The sequence below is a fragment of the Gobio gobio genome (assembly GCF_949357685.1).
Source record: "Gobio gobio genome assembly, chromosome: 19".
In the NCBI taxonomy this organism is placed as follows: domain Eukaryota; kingdom Metazoa; phylum Chordata; class Actinopteri; order Cypriniformes; family Gobionidae; genus Gobio; species Gobio gobio.
In genome coordinates this window covers 6,222,764-6,247,766 of record NC_137112.1, presented here as the reverse complement: position 1 = coordinate 6,247,766, position 25,003 = coordinate 6,222,764, and the positions used below count along the sequence as shown (strand labels likewise).

The following is a 25,003-nucleotide window of genomic DNA, read 5'->3' as shown; positions in this document are numbered from 1 at the left end:
GATCATCGACATACAGGTGCGGTTGCATCTCCAGGACCAGCGAGCATTGGAGAAGGAGAGCATTGGAGAAGGAATCCATTGCAGTCCTCCACCGCGCCAGAGAAGGGCGCCGGTTTGGCCATGGGACTGGTGTCGACAGGCGGCCAAGAAGCTGTGGTGTTGGCGGAAGTGCTCGCTGGTGCAGGTGTTGGTTGATGAAGTGCATCGACGAGCTCTTGAAACGGATCCGGAGTGCTCATCTGGTGACGGTGTTGGTCCGGTCTTCTGTTACAAACAGACAGACACGGGAACCAAGTGCTGGTGAGAGATGACAGTTTATTGACAACCAGAATGAGCGTGGCAGGTAAGTACAAAGCAGGTGATACTTGGTAAACAGGAAGTGCTCTGGGTGATGTCAGTCTGTGTTCGTTGCAGGAGATCGAGGAGACACTGGGGACGAGACACTGGGGACAAGACGAGGAGACGCTGGAGACAGGAAAGTACACAGGTGAGTCCAAGAGTGTGCAGGAGCCGTAGCATGTGCAAACAAGACCGGACAGTGACTGTGTGAGTGTGTGGGGCTTAAGTGCAGGCAGTGATGAGGTGATGATGAGCAGCAGGTGTGTGTGATCAGAACTCGGGTGATTGCGTGCGCTATACTGCGAGGGGGTGGAGCCTGGCGTGCTTGTGATAGCCTTATTGTGCATATGACCATAAATCACACGTACAATGAGGAACAGGACATTATGCAGCAGATTATCACTCATCATGACAGCAGCTCAGAAGTCTGCGTAAGTGTTATATAAACTGTAAAGTGTTATATAAACTGTATATAAAATAAAGTGTTATATAAATCCTCACACGGTTCTACACCTGCACCATAGAGAGCCTGCTGACTGGCTGCATCACCACCTGGTACGGCAACAGTACCGCCCGCAGCCGCAAAGCCCTGCAAAGGGTAGTGCGCACGGCCAGCTGCATCATCGGAGGTGAGCTTCCCTCCCTCCAGGACATTTATGTCAGGCGGTGTGTGAAGAGAGCTCAGAGGATCATCAGAGACTCTAGCCACCCGAACCATGGGCTGCTCTCACTGATGCCATCAGGCAGACGGTACCGCAGCATCAGATCACGCACCAGCCGACTCCAGAACAGCTTCTTCCCACAAACAATCAGACTCCTTAACTCTTGACCCATCAGGATCATAACACACACTGGACAGAATATCACTCAGCACAACCCACTGTAGATAAACACACATTATATACACATTTATTTATCATACAGCATCTATTGCACTTTGGATTTCAATTTTTCAATCTGTGAATAATATTTTATACTGTACATTGTATATTATTATTACTATTATAGCGTAATGTATATTGTTTAGTGTATGTTTAGTGTATATTGTTTAAAGTATATGTATATTGTAAGTATGTGTATATTGTTTAAAGCTGTGAGAACTACACTCACATTGTGTAAATTATTTATTGTTTATTGTAGAGTTTACTGTGCTGTGAGTAATTGTGGGCGCATCAGTGTAATCTGATGCTGCTTTAAATGTTGTACATGTCATGTCATGACTACCATGTTGCTCGGAACTGCACCTAAGAATTTCACCTACTGTTGCACTTGTGCATATGTAGAGTGACAAATAAAGTGATTTGATTTGATTTGATTTGAACTGTCAGTCATGTGAAATGATGCTTGCTGAGGCATTTGAAAACACATTTAACCCCAACTTTAGTTACATAACTCACCCCACACTGTTTGGGTTAAGGGCATGAATTATACATCAAATTGCATAGCCTTTAGAGTTAAGTTTGTTATTATAAAATTTTTAAGAAATCTGGCTTATGAATTGTTCAATGTAAGTATGTCCTATATACTTACATTGAAGGAGAAACCCAAGACAAGTCATATCTAAAGACCAGAATGTCATGAAGACTTAGGGCCCTATTTTAACGATCTGAGCGTATGGTCTAGACGCTCATGACGCAGGTGCTCTTAGGGCGTGTCTGAATCCACTTTTGCTACTTTAACGACGCAAAAAACGGTTGGGATGCCGGCAGGCGCATGGTCCAAACGGGTTGTACCTATTGTCTTAATGAGTCATGAGTGTGTTTTGGGTGTAACGTGCAATAAACCAGTCAGGGTCTCATCTCCCATTCCCATTTAAAGTGTAGGGGTTCAATCTTCAACTGGCTGGGAGAAGCCGCCACTGGGTGGTCACGTGATCTGCCAGTCTCAGCCGCTGTTGAGCTACGAGTATAAAGTGTTCTCTTTCACTCTCGCTGCATAGAAATTCATTATTTTATTATTATGGATATAATCTTAGGAATCTATTATTGTGTATTATAGACGTTTTAGGGGGGTTTCTATGGCAAGCCAAAGTGCTCATATAGGCTACGCCTGGTTGGACGTCTGATTGCACACTGACGAAAAGAATGTGCTCAGTGTATTAACTAGTTGCCATAGCAACATTAGAGAAAAAAATTGAGTCAAAATGTAAAAATCTTTGGAAGATATCACTGAACGTTTATTTAAAGCTGCAGTCCGTAACTTTTGGCGCTCTAGCGGTTAATAAACAGAACTGCATGCGTCTCAGAAAAACATTGCAGCCAGATCTACTTCTTTTCTGTTTATGTCTATGGCGAGCCACGCAGTTATTGTGCTCCTCCGCTGTGGCTCCTACCAGACTGGAGTGAAATAGTCCCAATATTAACACTTATTTTATGTGTACCATAATGATTCAGGGTAAGACAAAAACATGGTTTGGGAAATGGATTAATGTTGTACATTCTCATTATATAATTTTTGTAAATCTTGAACACAAAAACAAGTTACGGACAGCAGCTTTAACCAATACTAAAGTACATTTTTTACTGAAGTTAATTTTTCATCTCTGTTTTTTTGTGTTTATTTAAAATAAGACACATCTGATATTTTAATCTTATATCTGTTATGTAACAGTTGATATTGTTCTTTAATGCTGATCTAAGACACAAGCCGGGGTTAAATAATCCCAGTTGAAGTGGGGCATGTTGTCACAATGAGCCCCTATTAGAACTACACTATTAGATTCTATACTTTTATGAATTCTATTGAGAAACCATTAGATAAAGGTGAATAAAGAGTCAATGCTCAGAAATGCTTAATTACTATTATTTGAACCATGCTGTATAACTGTGTTGAGGTGTGTTTGTTGTCAAACTCAAATAGTGTATTTTTAATGATTAAAAAAAAGCCATTATTTTATTTGAGAAAGTTAATAATTGTATTTTATTGACAAAATATTTTATTAGATTTTTTTTAGGCTGTCATACGTTATAATGTACTCCACCTATGGGGCATGTTGTCACACTTCACTTCCATTATTTCGGGGTAAACCAAGAAGAGAAAAAAAAGAAAAGTACACACCGTATTAATGAAACAAAACCACATAATTGTACTAGACGTGTGCAGTTAATACGGGAAAAAATAATTACTCTGAACCCAAAGTGGATTTACACAAACTGAGAAAGTCAAAAAGCGTTTGTTTGTTTTTCGTGGATCCGTGTGAACGGGATCGTTTAGACAACGCTGTCGTCAGTATGCGAAAAATGCAAAGCCAAAAACGTTTCTGTTTTTAGTACATCATCGTTGACGTGTAGACATAGTTTATGCTGCTTTCTGGCTTATTTTAGCCTGAACTAACCCTTTAATCGGCTGTTGTAATGCTTCAATCTGCCTGAAGGAGGCAGCAGAGCGTTTCATGACATCATCTACAATATTACAAATTCAAACCCACTGCAGACACAAAGCACATTCTCCCCTATAGACTCATTTTAAACAAAGGCTAGACAATATGAACACAAGAGCTGAGTGGATTTACTAAATCCAGGGTTCCTACACAATTTTCATTTCAAAATTCCAGACTTTTCCAGACTCGAATTTCCAGACTTCCCTACAGATTTTTCCGACCATATTTAACTTGTTCTGATAAATTGTTTTCAAATTCAACTACTAACAAGTGTTACATTCTAAAGATTTAGTATTGGCGTTTTTGCCTTTTATTAGGATAGGAAAGTAGCTAGACAGGAAGTAAGGTGGGAGAGAGAGGGGGGCGGGATTGGGAAAAGTCCATGAGGCAGGACTAGAACTCGGGTCTCCCGAAACACAAAGTCAAAAAACACTACCTAGAGTCAAAACCTCTATGTAGGCTATCTAATATTTAGAAATCCTATATTAAAATATTGCCTTTTGTGACCTTAACGATCAAAATGCTAAATCAGTCACAATTTTTTTAAAGGGTTATTAATTTACCCAAAAATGAAATTTCTATCATAATATACTTACCCTTATGTCATTCTAAACTAATAAGACTTTTGTTAATCTTGGAAATATCCCTTACGAAACAAAAATATATTGCAGTATATTGGAAAATATCATGTAATACATTAGGCGATATATTCCCATATATGGGATTTAATATTTATATTTTCCAATATATTGCAATATATTGAAAGCGGCAATCATTTGTATATTTTGCAATATACTGCAATATATTACATATATTGTATATATGTACCATCAATATATTAATATATTATAATATATTTTAAGTAATATATTGGTAAATATATTTTCCTTCCGTAAGGGATTGGACACATGAAGATATTTAAAAGATTAGTTCACCTTAAAATGAAAATGTCCTAATCATTTACTCACCCCAATGCATCCAAAATGGCAACCAACTCAAAAACTTAATTTATCTTTCACTAAAGAAAGTAAGTCATGGATATATTGGATGGCATTGAGGTGAGTAAATGATTAGGACATTTTCATTTTGGGGTGAACTAATCCTTTAATAAAAGGGACTAAAATCTCTCAAATTTAAAATATAAAAAATATTAATATAATAAAGTCTTATGGTTTTGAAAGACATGGGGGTGAATAAATGACAAATTTTCATTTTGGGTGTACTATTCCTTTAAGAACTCAACTATCGACTCTGTTTTATCCTCAAACCCAACTTGCTTTCTCAAACTACGAAGTGCTGTGTTAACCACTGTTGAACTGTGAAAAGGAAGGAACACCAGGTCTGACCTTTACTGCCATATAGGCTACAAGTTTTTCATTCATTGAAAAAAAACGATTGTGTATATATTTATTATATACATTTAGAAATTAATTTTATATTTAGAAAATGAAATAGGGACAATAGTCTGGAAACATAAATATTTTTCCATACTCTGATTTATTTTTTCCATACTTTTCCAGACCTGGAAATCACTCAAATCAAATTCCATACTTTTCCAAACCCCGTAGGAACCCTGTAAATCACAATGACTTCTTCCTGAGCTAATCCTGCCTAGACAAAGCACAATCAGGAGTAATCCTTTGGAACTATAATAAGCACGTTCGTTTGGTAACATTTGCTGTACTGTATTCAGGGTCACTTCTACAGTAACAACAGAACATTATATGGATCAAGGTGGCCTTCACTTCCTGTTAGTGTGAACAGGAACCAAAGAGACATTTGATCATTTACTCACGCTCACATAAAGTCTCACTCGTCATAAATAACAAAACATTGTATATTCTGAATTCTTTATTCCAGTCAGTTTTAATAAGCAAATGTACATCAAATCTACTCATGTTTTTCACAATAAAGGCACCAATGGCTAAATACAAAATAGGCCCCTTGCCCTTAAAACACTTACAAAATACTTCACCACTGGAGTATCAAAACTAGCAGAATTAAAGACAAACATAAAGGTCTGAAGAATGCATACATCTATTACTGTGACATTTGCATATTAGTGTCTTCAAAAAGGCAGAAAATCGGATTAATTGTGAAATACTGAGTCTTTTGGTCTTGAGGGCTCTGAGATCTTGACATATAGTAATTGTATTTGTGTACACAAGTGCTTGATTTGATTTATGATTTAGTAAAATGACATCACAGCTCAGTTTATGCAGTGAGAATGGAACACACATGGAAATGTTATAATATGTGAATTAAAAGTGACAGTATGTGAGAAAGAGATGAACAATTAAGTCAATATCAGTAGTAAAGAGACGCCTGGGTGTGAAACCCTGATCAGTTTGTTCATACACGGTCATTTCAACGCTCAACCTTAAACTTGTAATGCTGAGCTAAATCGATAAACAGAAGAAATGTACAATTCATGCATCATAAAAACATGCCGTCGGCGTTACCGTCATAATGCGTCACATTCCAGTCAAAAACCTGATCGAGTGCAAAGTTCAACAAAATGAAGAAGGTCAGAATGATTCGCTCACTGATGCCTTCTATTTTTCTTTTTCTTTTACAGTGTCTCTCTCTGGAGTGTTTTGGGTTAGCCGCAGGGAATTATGGGACAGTGACTTGGAAGGGGGAGCCTGGGATGTGTTCGTCTCCCCATTTGACAGCCAGAATGTAGTTGCCCCGCTCCTTTAAGATGTAGCTGATGTTGTACTGCATGTTTCCCGTGTGTTTGACCAAGATCTCCTCGCAGGGCGTCAGAGGACCATGAACCCCGACCAGGAGCATGTTCTTCCCTGGTAAACACACACACACACACCGATACAAGGTTATACAGCTCATACAAATACATGCAACTCAATGCAAAACTATTAGAGGGTTGAAAAAAAACAACAACAAAAATTATAATAAAGAAATATTATTTCTACAATATATTTATGTATATACGGTAAATGTAAATAATTTAAATAATACTTTTATATTTTATCATATAAATACATTTTATCATCAATTATACATATATACACACACAAATATATGCGTGTGTGTGTGTGTGTGTGTTTTATGCGTGCGTGTGTATGTTATGCGTGCACACATATATACACACATACGTGTGTGTACGTATGTATGTACGTACGTACGTATGTACGTATGTATGTATGCATGTATGTATGTATGTATGTATGTATATATACGCGTGTACAAACACACACACACGTATAGATATATACATATATACACACAAAAAGTACTATTAAAAATAATAATAAAATATGTATTTATTTAAATAAATAAATAAATAAATAATTGTAATTGATAATTTATTTATAAAATATAAAATAATAAAATATACAAGCATTATTTAAAATAATATATATTTATTACATACAAATGATATGATTAACAAAACTATACAAAAATAATAGAAAAATTCCTTTAACAGCATTCCAGCGTCTATGGCTATGTTAATGGGCGAGAGCCAGGTATATGTAATACAGAAAATATGCAAAATCTTTTTGTTGAATGCATGTACGTGAGATCTCACCTGCTTTACTGCAGTCGACAGAGAAAGACGCTTTCTGGCCCACGAAGGCCTTACTGAGACCTGGACCTCGACTGAGCACTTTACTGGCATCAGAAGCGGCTCTGGGAGACGAGCTGGAAGAGCTCAGGCTGCTCGACCTGCTCACAGACTCCACCATCAGAGTGGACATCTCGCTGGCGTTGCTCACGTTCACCAGCCGTGGACCTGAAGAGCAAATGGAGAGTTGGACACGTCGACTAACAACTGAATCATCGACCGCCACCACACTCAATCCTTTTGGCTCCAGTTCTACACACCTGTGACTTTGGCCTTAAACGGGCTTCCAGTGATGTGGTTGGGGCCGCCATATTTGATAGTGATGATGTAGTTTCCAGGGGCCATTGGGGTGTAGTGCACTTTAAAGCCTTCGGGACACTCCTGGCACTCCATCTTCACCTTCGACGGGCCCTCGATAGTGACAGACAGAGATCCGGGTCCAGCTTTGGTGTTATTGATGATAAACTCGGCCTGGTTGCCTGTCAGAGGAGACGTGAGCATGAGAATGTAGGAATGAGTATGATGAACCGTTTCATGACAACTGCAATATTCTCATTTCCTGCTTCCTGTCAGCCATCACAGTCGTCACAATGACAGTTTGGTATATCAAACTATTGACAATCTTTAACAGTCAACAGTCGGCTTGTTTTAAGCACGGAACACACTTCAATTCTAGTTCCCACTAGAACATATTAAGTATTCAGTCCATTTTATCACGAAATTCAAACGATAAATGCCGTTTTGACACTCTTTAATGTGATGACTGATCACTGTATAGGCGCGTCAATTCAAGCGGCCGCGGCGCGCGCGAATAAACATGAATTAATATCTTAAGGAATGTTGAGGATAACACTTGCTGAAACGTATCATATGTCGTGTAATCGCTCAGTTTCAATCGCAGAAAGACGTCAAACAGCTTGTAAACAATGTCACGCAGCATCATTTACCTCAGAAGTCATTCAGTGTCCCTAGCTGTTAGTTCACTAGAGAAATCAACTTTCACTAAATATATGACCTATATTAGCCTACATTTTATATCTATATCTAGGTTATATATATATATAGGATATTCATATATATTCTACTTAACCTGTTAGTGACATCTTGATTATTTAATGCTATGTTTAGTTAAAAAAAACGACATGAAAATGACAGTCACTAAGATTTTATTTCAACAACGAATTGGAGAAAAAACTATTTTATAATTAGATTTAGGAGTTAATGCAAAAACTGCCTTATGTGAAGATTACATGTTTGTTATTTGAGTGTTGATTATCCTATAACTTAACATGAATATCAAGGCTCATAGTTTGGGCTCTGTTGTTAACCTTTAATATTATAGTAATAATGTGCAATAAGGGCTCCCTATATATTTTACAGCATTATCTTTAAGAAACTTTTAATTGAATTAATTTAAGTAAACCACAGTTTAATAAAAAAACGAATAAAAAGCCATTTTTTAAACCTGCTGTACCGAACCGTCAGTTTTGTGTACCGTTACACCCCTATAACATACTACTATACTTTTGTAACTACAGTATGCGCTCCGTATGCATGGCACCATTGTATAGTAAACAGGTAATGCATGCACGTGCAGTAAAGTGTGTCTATTTTATTCTGTTCAGTCTGTGTGTCTGCAAACCTGCTGTGAGACGATAAACAGCGAGCATTCGTCTGTTCTGCTAACATCAATCCAGTGCTGGTTTACACACACTCAGACGTGACCAGCTGGAAGGATCGAGGCCATCCTGACACTTTGGCCACTGTAAAACCAAATGTACACTTTCCTCTAAGCCAACCGTTTGGCTTTTTTGTCTTTAGACCGATGCAGTTGCAATACATTTTAATGCTGACGAATGCAATACATTTCTAGCTTAGAAGGAGAGATAATAATGCTGCCGACCTTTTGCATTGGTTTTGGAGCAGAGCTAAATGTCTCAGTGAGTTTAAGACTTTTTCTGCAACATTGGGTTGTTAGACGAGTTACAGTGAAGACATACATTTGTTCTGGATGTGATCCATGAGAAATAGGTTAGGTAATCCTAGATCCCTCTGTTTAAATCATTTCGCTAAAACAATGAGGCGCGTTCACCATGAGCGAGAGAGCGTAACTTCCTCTCGACATGCCATCAAGCAATCAATATTCACAGTGTTGAAACCACACTGACGGCGGAGAGGAAAACCTGCGCAGGCTTTTATTTCTGCATAATTGTTTTTAGCCCAGTGCCAACACGTAATGTGTCCAATTAATGTCAGAAGCATTACCTGTGGTTCCTCTTTCTAGACCGGCTCCGTGGGCAGTGACGAGTCCCGCGTCGCCACTCTGTCCTGGCTCTCCCACGCGGACCTGGAACGGACTGCCCGGGATGTGCGTCCCATTGAACTTCACGTCGATGGCGTGGATGCCGTTCTCGCGTGGGATAAAACGGATGGCGTACTTGTCTGGAAAACGAAGAGTAAATTAACCAAAGCGCCAAAGGAAGAATGAGCAAAACTAATGACGCTAATGACAAAAATAATGGCAATCAGGGTCTCGATTCACAGCAGACAAAGGCACATATATCATATACCTTTTTCTACATTTCCTCAAATTTGAGTTGCTCTACTGACACAATCTCTTGTTATCATACAATTCATCATTTCCAGGTTAAAAAGTGTTTGTTCTAACTTGAAAACAGTCAACAATTGGATGTTGGGTGACAAGATGCTTGTTATTATGAAAAACAGAGCAATTAAAAAAAATTTTTTTTACATGAATAAAATCAAAAGTTGTATCGGGTCAAATTTAAATGGACCTGAGCTGGCATGAACCAACAATGAACAGCTGTATTTATTAACTAACATTAAAAGTGAGGTAAGTGTCATTTCAAAACTGCTTTATAAAAGTGTCTCGGGCCGAGTACCAAAACAAACTTGTAGCCAATCAGCAGTAAGGGGCATGTCTACTAATGACGGGGAGAAGAGAGCGCTCAGTGGACGTCATTATTCAAAAGACACGACACAGGACGGACATAAGCCAAGCGACGACAGAAAGAGAGGTTGCTTTATTTCTTCTCGATAGGCGAGTAACATTGGTTTTGTTTTGTTTCACAGAACTAATATATGCTGGCTTTTGTTTGAATATGCTTGTGTGTCATGTTCGCTTGCTTGTCCATATGCGATCGCATTGTCGTTCACTTCAGCGATGATAAAGGCCCATTCATTTCCACACCCGATTAGCCTGGAGCGGCTAAACCTCCTCACTGTCTGTTTCAGTTACATACGTTTGTTTCCTTTGGGTCCTCTTTTGGTGATCAATATAACCCTCTAATCTTGTCATAATTGTAATATGTTCGTTAGTTGGACTTCCGTGCTTGTGCTATTGAATTGTTCATGAGGATGTTTGTGTTTTTGGTACGTAAGGGATGATTTTTTCACTGAAAATTCGACTATCGGCCAGTCGTTGCCTGGGTTATGCATGTGCTGGGCGGAGCTATCAAAATAGGGGCGTGTTTGCATTGGTGATTTGAAATCAACATCGATTACCAGAAAGCACTCACGCCACCTTTAAATAAATACTGTAACAAATGTATTGCTCATTGTTAGTTAATGCATTAACGGGACCTTCTTGTAAAGTGTTAACAGTTGTAAATTAAAGCCAGAATGAAAACCCCTTCACTAGCTATTTTAATTCCATAAAACATTTCTGAGTGGGATGTATCATGCCAAATGGGCTGTAAATGCAATTTCATGTTAAAATAATAAAAAGGTCCTTTCACTTTTAGTTACACCAGAAAATGATTTAATGTGTGAAATGCATTAAACTGTTAAAGCTCATGATCATCTCACCTTGCTCTAGTTCAGACACCACACACTCCTCCAGCGCTCCGGACGGGCTGTGTACTTTGGCATCAATGTTGCCCTTTGCCCCGTTCAGACGCACTGCAAATGATGCGGGCTGGTTCACCTTCAGACCCGACTCCTACATTAGTGAACAAACAGTTTACACCTGCATATGGAGCCAGTGCATTCTGGGAAAGACTGTTGATGCACATACACTGCCGTTCAAACGTTTGGGGGCGATATGTTTTTTTATGCTTTTTTAATGCATTTATTTGATAAAAACAGGGTTCCCACTCTTTCATGAACACCAGATTCAAGGACTTTCAAGGACTTTTTCAAGCACCATTCATTTTATTTCAAGCACCTATCAGATTCATAACCCAGCATATGTAGCATCACGAAAGACCTCTTAAAGTAGGTTACTTAAAGGAACACGTCGACTTTTTGGGACTTAACCCTTACTTTTTGGGTGAAACACTCATTTTCAGTCAATATCATGTCAATCTTGAGTACCTATAGAGTAGTATTGCATCTTTCATATCTCCGAAAAGTCTTTAGTTTTATTATATTTATAAAAGAAAGATACGCTGTACCGAGTCTTTCTGAAAAAAGCCGAGCGGCTGGGGGCGTATCGTTTGGGCAGAGCTAAAGAATGACGTGAGCGCCGACTGAGCTATGCATGTTTACATAGAAAAACAATGGAATCGATAGCTAACAACACAAAGACATTTGAAGCATTTTTACTCACCACCTGCTACCAACACACGACTGTGAACCTTAATCGCTGGGATTGCTCCATCTTTCAGCATTAGGCGAGCTACAAATCCGGAGTTGAACTGTACCTTGTTTATAAACCATTGTCGCTGAAATTCAGGGAACAAACTAGGGGTGACCCCGAATAGTCGAAGATTCGATGCATCGATATCCGGAGCCTGATTCGACCACCGATCTCACAGTCGAATCTTTGCGGGTGTTATGAAACGAGGATCATACCATTTTGGCAATATGGGGGTGCTCAATGTCTAATTTCACACATAACTACTGGTTTTGTACGATTATATAAAGTTATATACAGCCTTTAATTATGATGATGCTGTAAAAGAAAAAAAACCGTGAAAAGAAAGAAGCGTTCAATAAATATCGTGTGTGTGTGTGTGTGTGTGTGTGTGTGTGTGTGTGTAAATCCAACCACCCCTGTGACAGATTTTAAGTTTCACTTTCCCTGATCCGTGACAGACGAGGCGCATCTTGGCGGCAGGGAATCCTTAACAATGCCTGGAATAAGAAACTCTAAAGTGTGGATGCACTTTTGAAATGGCAAAAGATGATCCAAAAAAGTTAAATGCAGTTGTGCCAACAGCTCATGTCCTAGCACTCATCAACAACAAACATGGCTTTCCACTTAAAACGGGCAAGTTTAAGAGCGCACTACAGCCGGCCAACGTTAACAAGTTGGTTTTCCCCGCACACAATTCGAAAAGACTCAAACGCACACAAGCAGAGTGAAAGAATGGATTTTTTTCGATCGGGTACAAGTGTTTTCAAACATTTAAGCCGTTTCTAATTTTAATTTGCTGTGAACATGTTTAGCTAAAAAAAAAAAAGCCAGTTTAGCGTTTATTGTTGTTTCGGCAGTTAACAAGAGAAATTTCACAATTCTGGCAAAACTTTAGTTGTTTTAATAATTTATTTATTTTTATTTTATTTATTGATCACTCAGGGTTACTTAATTTAACTGTGGCTTGTGTTTTTTTATATTATGTTCCCTTGCACTTTGGCATTTTGCACACATGTATTATGCTCCCTGTGACTTGATTCTGACTTTATTTCGTTTTTATTTATTTTTTATTATTAGAAATGTATATTCTGTTCTAATTTAATTCTGTAAATTAATGATTTTTTTTAATGAAAATTAATGACAATTTTGCCGATTTAATTTAATTTCGCAAAATGTGAAATGCAAATCCTGTCTGCAGTCGGTGTGTTCTTTTCCTCTATAGGCAGGTTTTTTTTTTTTTGGTTTATTTATCAAAATGTGCTTTTATATATTTGTGCGATGTTTTGTATTTCGATCGCGGCTTTAAAATATTATGAGAAAACATTTTACAAATGTTTATCCACCACATTACCTTTTATTTAAACCTAAATAAGAAAGCCATTGTCAGTTCGTCTGTCAGTTGGCAGGCAGTTTTGGTCGCTTTATTAAAAGGCCTTGCTGTGTGGAGTGTGTAAAATAAAAAAAAAATAGTTTTACTCGCCTGCTGACTGTCGTGCCCCTCCCAACCCATTCACACACACATAGATGATCCAACACGATCTCATGACAATGCGTATCAATAGTACAAGTGTGCAATCTCGTGGAATATACGCCTGAATGAGTTTTGGCGTGCATATGCTACGCAGTTTTTCGCGTGCATATGATACGCATTTTATGGCTTGTATATGACACGCTTTTGGGTAGGGTGAGGGTAGGGGGTGGGGGGTTCGCACTTATAATATGCCATAAAGTGCGTATCATATGAACGTGAAAAACGCCGTACCATGCACGCCAAAACTCATTTTGCCGTATACATTCCACGAGATTGCACACTCTTATTATTTATACGCATTTTCGTGAGATCGGGCTCGATGATTCGACTATAGAAAGATTCGACAATTCTGATTAGAATATGTAAATCATTAGTCGGGGACACCCCTAGAACAAACAAACACTTGCACAACTCCGTTGCTGCTCCGGAAAAACATGATTGTCTTGCCATGACAACCAAAAACACACATCTTTTGGAGACGTTTGAAGCGTTTGCTCTCTCGCTCTAGTCGCGCGCCCGTACGGCCCGTACAAGGACATTCCGCCCCATATACCCATACTCGAAAAAATGTCCGAAACTTATGAGAAACCGGAAGGAGTATTTTTGGCACAGAGATACTCCACCAAATGTCCAACTTTTTTTTTGTGAAACTTTGTCCATGTTTAGGATGGGAATCCAAGTCTATAACCGTGTAAAAAGCTGAGTATGCATGAAACAGCATATTCCCATGCTTTCCCATGAAAATCACAACTTTTCATTTTCAGCAAGTGTATACTGCTCTACATCGGTTCAAGTTTTTTTTCCCCTGCTACCCCTCCACCCCCCGAACATAAGCAACGTTTTGTTCTGTCTTTGATAGCACATATATTGTAGGACATTTTTTTTAAATAACATCATTCTAAACAAAATTTATTTCAAATTTAATTCAAGCACTTTCAAGGACCTATATTTGTTTTCAAGTACTTTCCAGGCCTTGAATCCATGTGTCTGAAATTCAAGTACTTTCAAGTACTTTCAAGAAGCGTGGGAACCCTGTAAAAAATACAGCAAAAAAGTGAAATATTACAATTTAAAATATATGTTTTCTATGTGAATATATTGTAAAAATGTAATTTATTTCTGTGATCAAAGCTGTATTTTCAGCATCATTACTCCAGTCTTCATGTCACATGATCCTTCAGAAATCATTCTATGATGATTTACTGCTCAATGATTATCAATTTTGAAAACTCATGATGAAATGATGAATAGAAAGTACAAAAAAAGTATTGATTTAAAATAGAAATCTTTTGTAATATTATAAATGTCTTTACTGTCACTTTTGATCAATTTAACACATTGTTGAAATTTAATATATTCAATTCCTTTCACAAAAATATACATTTTTGCTGACCCCAAACTTTATGTAGAGAATAAAAAGGTACCGGTATATATATTGTCATATGGTTTGAACATACATAATCCTAAAAATAAATGCAATACAATGCTTAAAACATGACATGTTTGGATACTGAGAATCTCACCTGGACTCACCTAAGATCAGCTAAAGCTGAGAGAGATTTGACAACAATTTGACAACAGAGAAAATGAGAACTACAGGGTTTGCTAAACTACAGGGAATAATGGGATACGAATGGATGGATGGATGGATGGATGGAGGGAGGTTTCTAGCAGTCGGTGTCGTCTTCCTCTCTCTGCTTCAACTGATCCTACTGTGAGCTTTACAACGGTTGATTCTGTTAAAAGCCTTTAAATGAAACACAAGAGAAACACCAGAACAGCCACACAAAGATGAGGGACGTCCGACAGCTATTCAAAGACGAGTTCACTGGATAAATCTGATCCAAAACGCAGTGAGCTGTCTATATAGACAACATGCAGTCATCATACGTGCGGCCCTGATGTGAAGCCTGGTCTAAAAATGTAGACAGCGACATTATGCTACCTTCTAAGACACCTCGTTTGAGCCAAATTCAAAGGCAGCATCTTATGTTTCCTTCGTCAAATCAGCATATTAGAGTGATTTCTGAAGGATCATGTGACACTGAAGTCTGGAGTAATGATGCTGAAAATTCAGCTTTGATCACAGGAAAGAAATAAACAATTATTTAAAATTGTAATATTTCACAATTTTACGTTTTTTATTGCATTTGGAATAAATAAATGTACCCTTAGTGAGCAGACCTAAACAGTGGTGCACTTCATAAAAGCCATTAAAATTTGTGTTGCTATCTATGAAAAGATCTAATTTCACACAAATATGAGTGTCATTAGAAGTCAGCTGCCTATGTAGACAGCGATGTAGCTAACTAGCATGCATGTTAACCGCTGTATAGATTTATAATACATCTAAAGTATTTGTGTCATTACGTAGAAACTTCCATATTAATACCATCTGCGCTGAGTCTGACAGTTTTCCATTGGAATGCTGCGTTCACGCCGAACACAAATTGAGTGTCAAACTCGCTTCTATCGCGTGTGGTTCGACACTTGAACATTTTGAATCCATTTGCGTGTCCAACATGAATTGGACACACGTATAAAGCGAGCATTTGAAGCGAAAAAGCTCCGTAGTACTGCTCACTGCCAATTATCAGTCGTTCCTCCATGTTGAATGAGTGACTCCTGCCCCTGTTTATCACATCACTTCACCACATGACGGCAGTAAGCAGGCTCCTGATTGGTTAACGTGTCACAAACAGACGCCAAAGATTTTTCAACTCGGGCGTCAGACGTGAATTCGCTTCAAATGCGTGAATGCATAAAAAGCACCAAATAAAATCACTCGCTCAAGACACTCAATTCACCTCTGAGGCGAAATCACGTCCATCGTGCCGCAGGACCACCACGCGTCAACGCGTCTTTACATTGAAGTACTCCAGATCATAGATATACATAATAAAGACTGTCTCGTCCACGTTGCTGGCCAATGGAGGTCGACGTCTGCACCTGGCGGCCATCTTGTCACAGGCAGCTCGCTCACTCATAACATTGTTTTCATGGTGCTTGCACTTTTTAAATAACCATAACCTGCTCAATTTTCTACCGATTTTCAAACTGTTTGGTTTCTTATAAACCTCAGAGATGTAATTATGACACTGCATACTTATGAAAAATTATTCATAATTTGTTCAAGCATCCATAATTATAGCCACGTTAATAACGTTTGTAAGAAACCAAACCATTTGTAAATCCGTCAAGATTTCAGTGAGATGAGAGTATTTGTGTTCATGCAGATCACTCGCCTTACATCAGGAACCACAGAGCCCTGCCTGTGACAAGATGGCCGCCTGTGATGGCGTTAGAGACTCCGCCGTAAGACATCTAGCCTTTATTATGGATATCTATGCTCCAGATGCTCAATTCGCATTCGGTGTGAACGCAGCATAAGAGTCATGTTGGTTGGTTTGGGAATTGAATAGCTGTACTTTGATAGCTGCGGACATGCATCTGTGTGTTGATGTTTCCTCATGTCTCACCTGAAGACTGGTAACAGTAAGTCGACGGGCGTCATCTACGGGAGCGCACACGGGCACCAGGAACGGGCTGTCGGGAATGTGCTCGTCGTTGAACTTTATAGACACTTCATAGTCGCCTGCAAAGAGTTTTGAGATAAGGTACATTTGCTGAGCATCTGCATTAAATGAAGGGATTCAAGATCTCAAATGACATGAGAAATAGATTTTAAAAGGAGCCCAGGACAGAAAGGCATTGTGTGTGTGTATATACCAGGTTCTTGAGCTACATAGGAGACGCCGCATGATCCATCCTTCCTTTCCTCAAATGAGATTTCTGCACGGCTGGGACCCTCGACAGCGATGGCCAGACCGCCAGCGCCCGCCTCCCGCGTCCACACATTAAACTCAGCTACACGAGAGATCAGGGATATGATCAATACATCTCTAAAACACACTGTGGGTCACCAGCAGAGCTATATACAGTTCATGAAGACAGAATTCATGTTGAATTCATAATTCAACAGAAAATAAACTGAATTATTTATAGATTTAACAGAATGAAAAATGAAGCGTTAAAAAGGACCATTAAGATTTTTTTCAAGATGGCATTTAAATATATTTTAGGGCTGTCAAAAGATTAATCGATCAAAATAAAAGTTTGTGTTTACATAATATATGCGTGTGTACTGTGTATAATTATTATTTATATATAAAAACACACAAGCATGTATATATTTAAGAAAAATGTATTATATTTATATATAAAATATTTTTATATAATAAATGTATATACAGTATATACATGCAAATATTTCTTAAATATATACATGAATGTGTTTGTATTTATATATACATAATAATTATACAGAGTACACACACATATATTATGTAAACACAAACTTTTATTTTGGATGTGATTAATCGCGATTAATCTTTTGACAGCCCTAATATATTTTCCACCCCTTTTCCACCTTTTTTATTAATTTAAATGTTAAAAGTAAATGTGAATTTAAATTACAGGCAGTATAAAAACTAGTATAAAATAATTTTTTTTATAATGTATACAATTTTAATTAACATTTTATCACCATCCATAAACATCAGGTGAGTAAGTAATTAAATATTTATTTTTTGAGTTCACGGTAAAGAACATAAAAGATGGTGTAATAAATAAATATCTTTATCTTTTTTAAATTAAATATTAAAATAAATGTAAAATTAAGTTACATGCTAAATAAAATTAAAAGGCAATGCATAAAATTGTACAACATTATGTACAAATATTTTTTTTCTTTTCATAACTTTCAAATATATTTTCCACCTTAATCTGCAGTTTAAATATAATTCAAATTAAATTAAAATACGTCATTTTTGGTTTTTTATTTAAGGTAATATTTGTTGTACTGCCTGAAATTTTATTTAGTTAAGATATACATTTATAAAAGATTTACATTTACAAGTAAGATTTTTCAACCCTTTTTAAATAAAATTATATTAAAATAAATGTAAAATAAAATAAAATTGCAGGCAGTACAACAAACACTACCTGTTGTAATGTACACATTTCAAATCTTTTTATAATGTATGAAATATTAATTAACAAAATTGTCATTTAGAAACATCTCCTTTTGTGTTCCATGGAATAAAAATAGTAATTTGAGTGAGTAAATAACAATTAAAATTTCTTATGGTGTTCATGGTAAAAAATGGTAAGAAAAGATTGCATTTAAATATAATTTTCCACCTTTTTTTTTTTTTTCACTAAAATGAAAGTATTGAAACAAATTTTAAATTATTTTAAATTAAATTACTACCACAATGTACAAAATTTCATAATGCTTTTATAATGTATTCATTTTAGGTAACACTTTAGTGCAATTCTCACTATTAACTAGTTGCTTATTATCATGCATATTACTATTATATTGGCTGTTTATTAGCACTTATAAAGCACATATTAATGCCTTATTCTGCATGATCATATTCTACATCCCTTAAATCGACCCAATACCTAAACTTAACAACTACCTTACTATTAATAAGCAGTAATTAGGAGTTTATTGAGGCTAAAGTCATTAATAGTGAGAATTGGACCCTAATTTAAACTGTGACCAAATATTAATGAGCATTTTGTTGGTGTTCATACCTGGCACGCTCGCCTCGGCCTTCTCCAGACCCGGACCACCCGCTCGCACCTTATGGGCACCACCTTCACCCAGCGGGCCCACGGTGAACTGGAAGGGACTTCCTGGCACGTGCTGCCCACGGTACTTCACACTAACCGTGTGTACGCCCATCTCATGGGGCACGAAGCGCACGCAGTAGGTGTGGTTTCCCACAGCCACCATCTCAGCAGCTTCTGTGGCACCTGACGGGCTGGTGACCTGCGCCGAGACGTCGTGAATGTCGATTTCTGGGGAGAACAAAAAGCAGAAGGATTCTTGGGAGAGCTGAATGAAGAGAGTGATGGAGGATCGGTCGCTCAGCTGTTCTGACGTCAGCACTTTCTCAAGGTTTTGCAAGCGACATACCAGAGAGATGATACTTACAGCACTCAGGTTTATTAGAAGAGTTCAGCCAAAAAAGCAAATGGTAACACTTTACAATAAGGCTCCATTTGTTAACATGAACTAACAAATACAAATTATTTTTTAAAAATACACTACCGGTCAAACATTTATTTATTCCTGTGATCAAAGCTGAATTTTCCGCATCATAACTCCAGTCTTCAGCGTCACATGTACCTTCAGAAATCATTCTGATATGATGATTTATTATCAATGTTTTATTAACTAACATTAACAAAGATTAATACATGCAGTAATAAATAGGGGTGTAACGATACACTTGTGTCCCGATTCAATATAAATTGCGATACTGAACTCACGATACGACATGTATCACAATATTTTAAGCCAAATTAAAGAGGGTTTAATATTTTATTATTAAAATAACCTAATATTATTATTAGCGTATTCTTATCATCAGGACCCACAAAAATTCCCCCATTGCATCATTACTACATTAAACGACTATATATAAATGTTGAATATAATGTATAATGTCACAGATTCCGTAAACTTTTAAACCGTAAACGCTTTCAATGCAGGCAGCATTCTCTCCCGCTGCTCAGCATGTTCCACCTTTCCCGCCATTACATATAGTAGTAAACCATCTAAAATGCTTTGAATAATCATACTACTAAAACTAAATGTGATCTGGTGATTTAAATGTTTGTGCATCATTTAAAAGCGGCACCTTGCGCTTTGATGTTTGCCAGTTTGAGGAGTGCCATTCCAGTGCGTGCGCTTCAGATGATCAATGCAATCCGTCACAGTTGTGTAAATGTTTAGCTCAGCCAAAAATTTTAATTCTGCATTTGCTCACTCTCATGTTGTTTGCACGCGTCACGCAATCATTTGAACGTCCGTGTTTACTACAGTGTTTACATCATATAAAGCCATAATGTCTCTTCAGAAGACTTGGATTTGGATTATACACTCAATTAGTTATTTTTACGACACCTTTAATACATTTTTTGGACCTTTTAAGTTTGAGATGAATGGATTTTAAAAACGGAGGGACAGAAATTTCTCAGATTTCATAAAGAACATCTTAATTTGTGTTTGGAAGTTAAACGAACCAACATGAGGGCGAGTACATGATGACAGTTTACATTTTTGGGTGAATTATACCTTATAAATACAGCAAGATGAGCCTTGGATAAAACACCTCTATATCGTGAATAGGGTTGGGTATCGTTTGAATTTTTTTCGATTCCGGTGCCAAACCGATACTTTTAAAATGGTTCCGGTGCCTAAACGGTGCCTGAACCGATACTTTTTTTTTTTTTAAAGGCCACAAAACAAGGTGGATGACATTAAATGGCTTTTTATTTATTTATTTATTTATTTAAATTGAACCATTTATTAAAAGTTTAATGTATACTTAAATGTATGAATATAAATAAATACAAAACAATTAACTCATTTACAAATTATAATTGACTTATTTACAAATTCACAGTAAAACCTAATAGCCACCTAACCCAACTACAGGCCTAATTTAACTCTAAATAACAGTTACAGTAATAACAGCAGTCGTCTGTATTCTTGGTACGCTACTAACCAGCTTCGAGCTTCAGCTTTATTTTGAAATATGATCATATTCTCTGGCTAAATATTTTAGTACGCATTGCCTTAATGTTTCCATGACAACGCGTCATGTTTCTCACATGACACAGCAGCCGCAACAGCTCAGCTGTATTGGGTTTATTTCGTTTTTTCTTTTTATTCAAAATATTCACAAACTTCTTAACTGTGTCACGAACTATCTGATGTTCAAATGTGTGAGTGAATGTGTGTTAGCTGATCTATAAAGCGCAATGGGCGACGCCATGTTAGTTTGCGCCTCAGAATCGGATCTGTCGGATTTACAACACTTGAGTGCATTCTCGTCTTACGAAATACATGAAAGTAAGTGACCAGTGAACTGGAAGAAGAATAGAGTAAATATAGTTATTATATAATGTGCATGTATCTGATGTGAATAAAACATGTAATGTTAGTCAAATTATAATCGTCTGAAAGGATTGTCATTGCCGCATTCATAGACATCAGTGTGTGTTTTTTGCTAGTAACGTTAGCCTACTTATGAGCATTTAAATGTCTGAAACCTGAAATAAACATGATGTCGTTGAAAACACTGAATAGTTGTCATGAGTTGTGATGTGACCAGCGCCGAGCGTCTATCTCTGGCTCGGTGCCAGCCAAAGCGCGAAAGCACGTTTGAATTTTGGCACCGAAATGAGGAACCGAAATCTGCATTCTGGTTCGGTCCGGTACATACCGGTTATACAAGTACCGGTGCCATATTGGAACCGGATTTCGGTACCCAACCCTAATCGTGAATCATATCGTTTACATCAACGATGCATATCGTCACATTTTTATATCGCGATATATCGATTAACGACATATCGTTACACACCTAGTAATAAATGTATTGCATATTCTTAGTCAATGCATTAACTAAAGGGACCTTATTGTAAAGTGTTACTAACTGTAATCTGCATGACTTCCGTGCAGCACAAAAGACCGACAGCAGCATGAACAAACATCCTTTTTGTGTTCCACGGAAGAAATAAAGTCACTCAGTTTTGTAACGACATGGCGATGTGTAAATAATGAAACATTTTATGGAGTTGAAATGCATTTTCCTGTTTAACACTGAAGCTGCTTTGAAACAATCTGCATTGTAAAAAGCGCTACATAAAGTTGACTTGACTTAAATGAGCAAAAAAAGCAGCTCTCGTTCATGCAAACACAAACACGTGGGAATCAAGAGCAGCGCGTTCTGCCAACCTCGTCGTCCACATGCCCAGCGCTTAAAACGCACCCTCCAGCCCTCCGGAGGGCCTTCTCAGGGGTGCCGTGCCAATCCGGGTGACCCACACTCTGCCCATGGTGAAGCATGTCGACCTCAGAGGGCGTGGAGACCCTGAGGTGGCCTGACCTTTGACCCCGAGACGAATAGAGCAGTGGGAGCGATAGACGCCACGTGAGAGCAACTCACGAGCCAAAGCCAGAAGAAACCAGGTCACTGAAGGAGGTAGACGCAGAAAACGGGAAGAAAGACAGAAACGAGATCAAGGACAGAACAGGTCAGAAAAACAGTAAAGTGGGGGAAAAGATGCTAGAGTAGAAGCATTGGGCCTCATTTATGAAATGCACGTGCGATCAAATTTGATCCTAAATACCAGGGATTTTACCCTACATCAGAAGTGAGGAATAAGCAGAAACTGACGTGAAAATATTCAAACACTTTGTGATTATATACCAGTGATTCAATGAATTCAACATCGATTAGAAAATTGAAAGATTAATCACAATAAGCACTAATATATTGGTACTTTACAATAACATTAACCAACATGAACGAACAATGAAAAATACTTAATATAAATACTAATACATTATTCAAATCAAAAACTGTATCTGTCAATATTACTTAACTGACCTGACATCAACTAACAATGAATTAACAGGGAGCGATACATTTATTATTCATCTTTGTTAATGATTATCTAACGTTAACTAGTATTTCCAGTATTGGATATATTTGCAAATGACCAACATGTTAACTGCTCTGTAATAATTACATAACTAAAATGAATTCATTGCGGTTTATAAAGAGATGCATTTACGAACATTTGTGCATGCAGACATTTTATAAATCCTTCATAGGAACATTTCAGAAGGATCATTATACGCACGCTTTTATAAATGAGGACCCATGTCTGATATTTGGTCATTTATGCACGTTATTTTCACTCTTTATGTCTTTCAATCTCATGAAAACATTAAGAGTCAGACCGTGAATGAGTGAATGAGCTCCAGTGACGCTCTGTGTGGCCTGGATTAGATCACCACTAACCCTCCATTACACAGTGGCATCATTAACCAGGATAAATCTCAAATCACATATGGAAGTAGTCTGCATGATCCAGGTCTGGATATTAATTTGCCCAACTTAAAGGCCTATTCACACCAAAAGTGAAATGATGAAATGTGGTTGTTTGTTCTGTAATGCGAAATACAAATCATCATTAACTCCAATGTTGCAATTTTCTGAAATAGAAGGGCAATACAATTCTGTGGTTATAATATAGGAATATATTGTGAAAAGTTATAAAAAGTTGTATTAATAAAGTACATCCTCATTCATTCACTAGTAGTATCTTATTGGTTTGTTTATTTTATTAAAATAAATTAATTTACTTGTGTGAAAGGCAAAATAATATTTAAAAAAATTATAACAAAAAAATACAATTCACAATGGTAAATTCACATCTATTAAACCTCCATCTAGCCTCCATAAAAGTCTTATTAATTTGTTTAACTTATTACTTTTTATTTGCAGCAAATGTAATTTTTTTTAAAACAAAACAAAGTTAAATTCAGATTTATTAAACTTTCGACTATCATATAATCTTATTAAATAGTTTAATTTATTAAAATAATTTGTGGCAAAGGTAAAAAAAATTAAATAAATAAATAAAAAAAATATTCATAGAGAAATTCACATTATTATTTATCGGATTGGATCGTTTAATTTAGTAATAGCAATGTATTTGTGCTTAAGGAAATAAATAAATAAATATATATATACACATTTAAAAAAAACAATTCATTAAAAAAAAGGATTGTTTTAATTTATTAAAATAAACGAATTATTCATGCAAATAATTGTTTTTTTTTTTAAATAAAATTCACATCGTGTGAAACTATTTCGCATTTTAAACTCCTTTTTGAACTACCACTTTGGTCTCTTGTGAAGAAAATTGTCACTTGCACTAGAAAATTACGACTAACTTAATCCATGTTTCAAAAATTGTGCGCTTGTTAGCATTACTATTCAAACATAATGAAGGCAAAACTGTCCTCCTCTCACACAAAAACATATTTCAAACTACACCAAGGCCCCTCGTCGCATGAATGAGGCAGCGTTTCCCTCAAGACGTGTGCTAGCATTGCGCAGCACGTACCGCAGACACACGGCCGGCCGCTGACGTGACTCCAACAACATCTGCATCGGCCTGAGGGGAAATCAAAGCTAAAGCCACGTCCAAGTTCAATACGTTCAGCTCGACCTGCATATGATGTCTTGTTTCACAGAGCCATGTGTTTTTACTCACGTATAGAGACTCAAGTACTCTCAATGCTTTAATGCCTGACGCGAGCCAGCAAACAACTGCACATCCATTTGTTTTGAGCTTATTTGGCTGGCGCTCCTGCCGGAGATTGAGCCACAGTGTATTAAACAAGGCTATAAACCAAGCCTTGACATAAAGCGGCTGAAATGGCAATAATTCACGCCTAATGCACATTAAAACTAAAATCTCGGATTCTAAGATGAATCTTTATGTGGACTTTAGGTTACAGCTGTATATCTGGGAACTTTCATACCTGGGATCTTCAGGTTGAGATCACACACACTTCCAACACTAGAGACGGACACTGCTTTCTGACGGCGAGTGATGCTCTCGCGGATACGACCTTCTCCGGTCACCTTCACGCTGTACGGACTTCCTGCGAACACAGATGTA

At 37.3% G+C, this 25,003-nt stretch overlaps 1 protein-coding gene across 1 annotated transcript in view; it reads right to left on the bottom strand.

Annotated features, from left to right (window-relative positions):
* Nucleotides 1-5,549: 5,549 nt before the first annotated feature.
* The window catches only part of flnba (filamin B a), a 95,282-nt gene continuing 75,828 nt past the window's right edge, over nt 5,550-25,003 (bottom strand). Inside the window, exons 37-45 of the mRNA XM_079844568.1 lie at nt 24,864-24,986; nt 19,043-19,309; nt 17,168-17,305; nt 16,918-17,033; nt 11,136-11,268; nt 9,573-9,749; nt 7,568-7,786; nt 7,272-7,475; nt 5,550-6,522 (exon numbers count right to left, since the gene is read on the bottom strand). Coding sequence (XP_079700694.1) covers nt 6,335-6,522; nt 7,272-7,475; nt 7,568-7,786; nt 9,573-9,749; nt 11,136-11,268; nt 16,918-17,033; nt 17,168-17,305; nt 19,043-19,309; nt 24,864-24,986 — 1,565 coding nt within the window. The 3' untranslated portion in view covers nt 5,550-6,334. The remainder of the gene's footprint in view (nt 6,523-7,271; nt 7,476-7,567; nt 7,787-9,572; nt 9,750-11,135; nt 11,269-16,917; nt 17,034-17,167; nt 17,306-19,042; nt 19,310-24,863; nt 24,987-25,003) is intronic.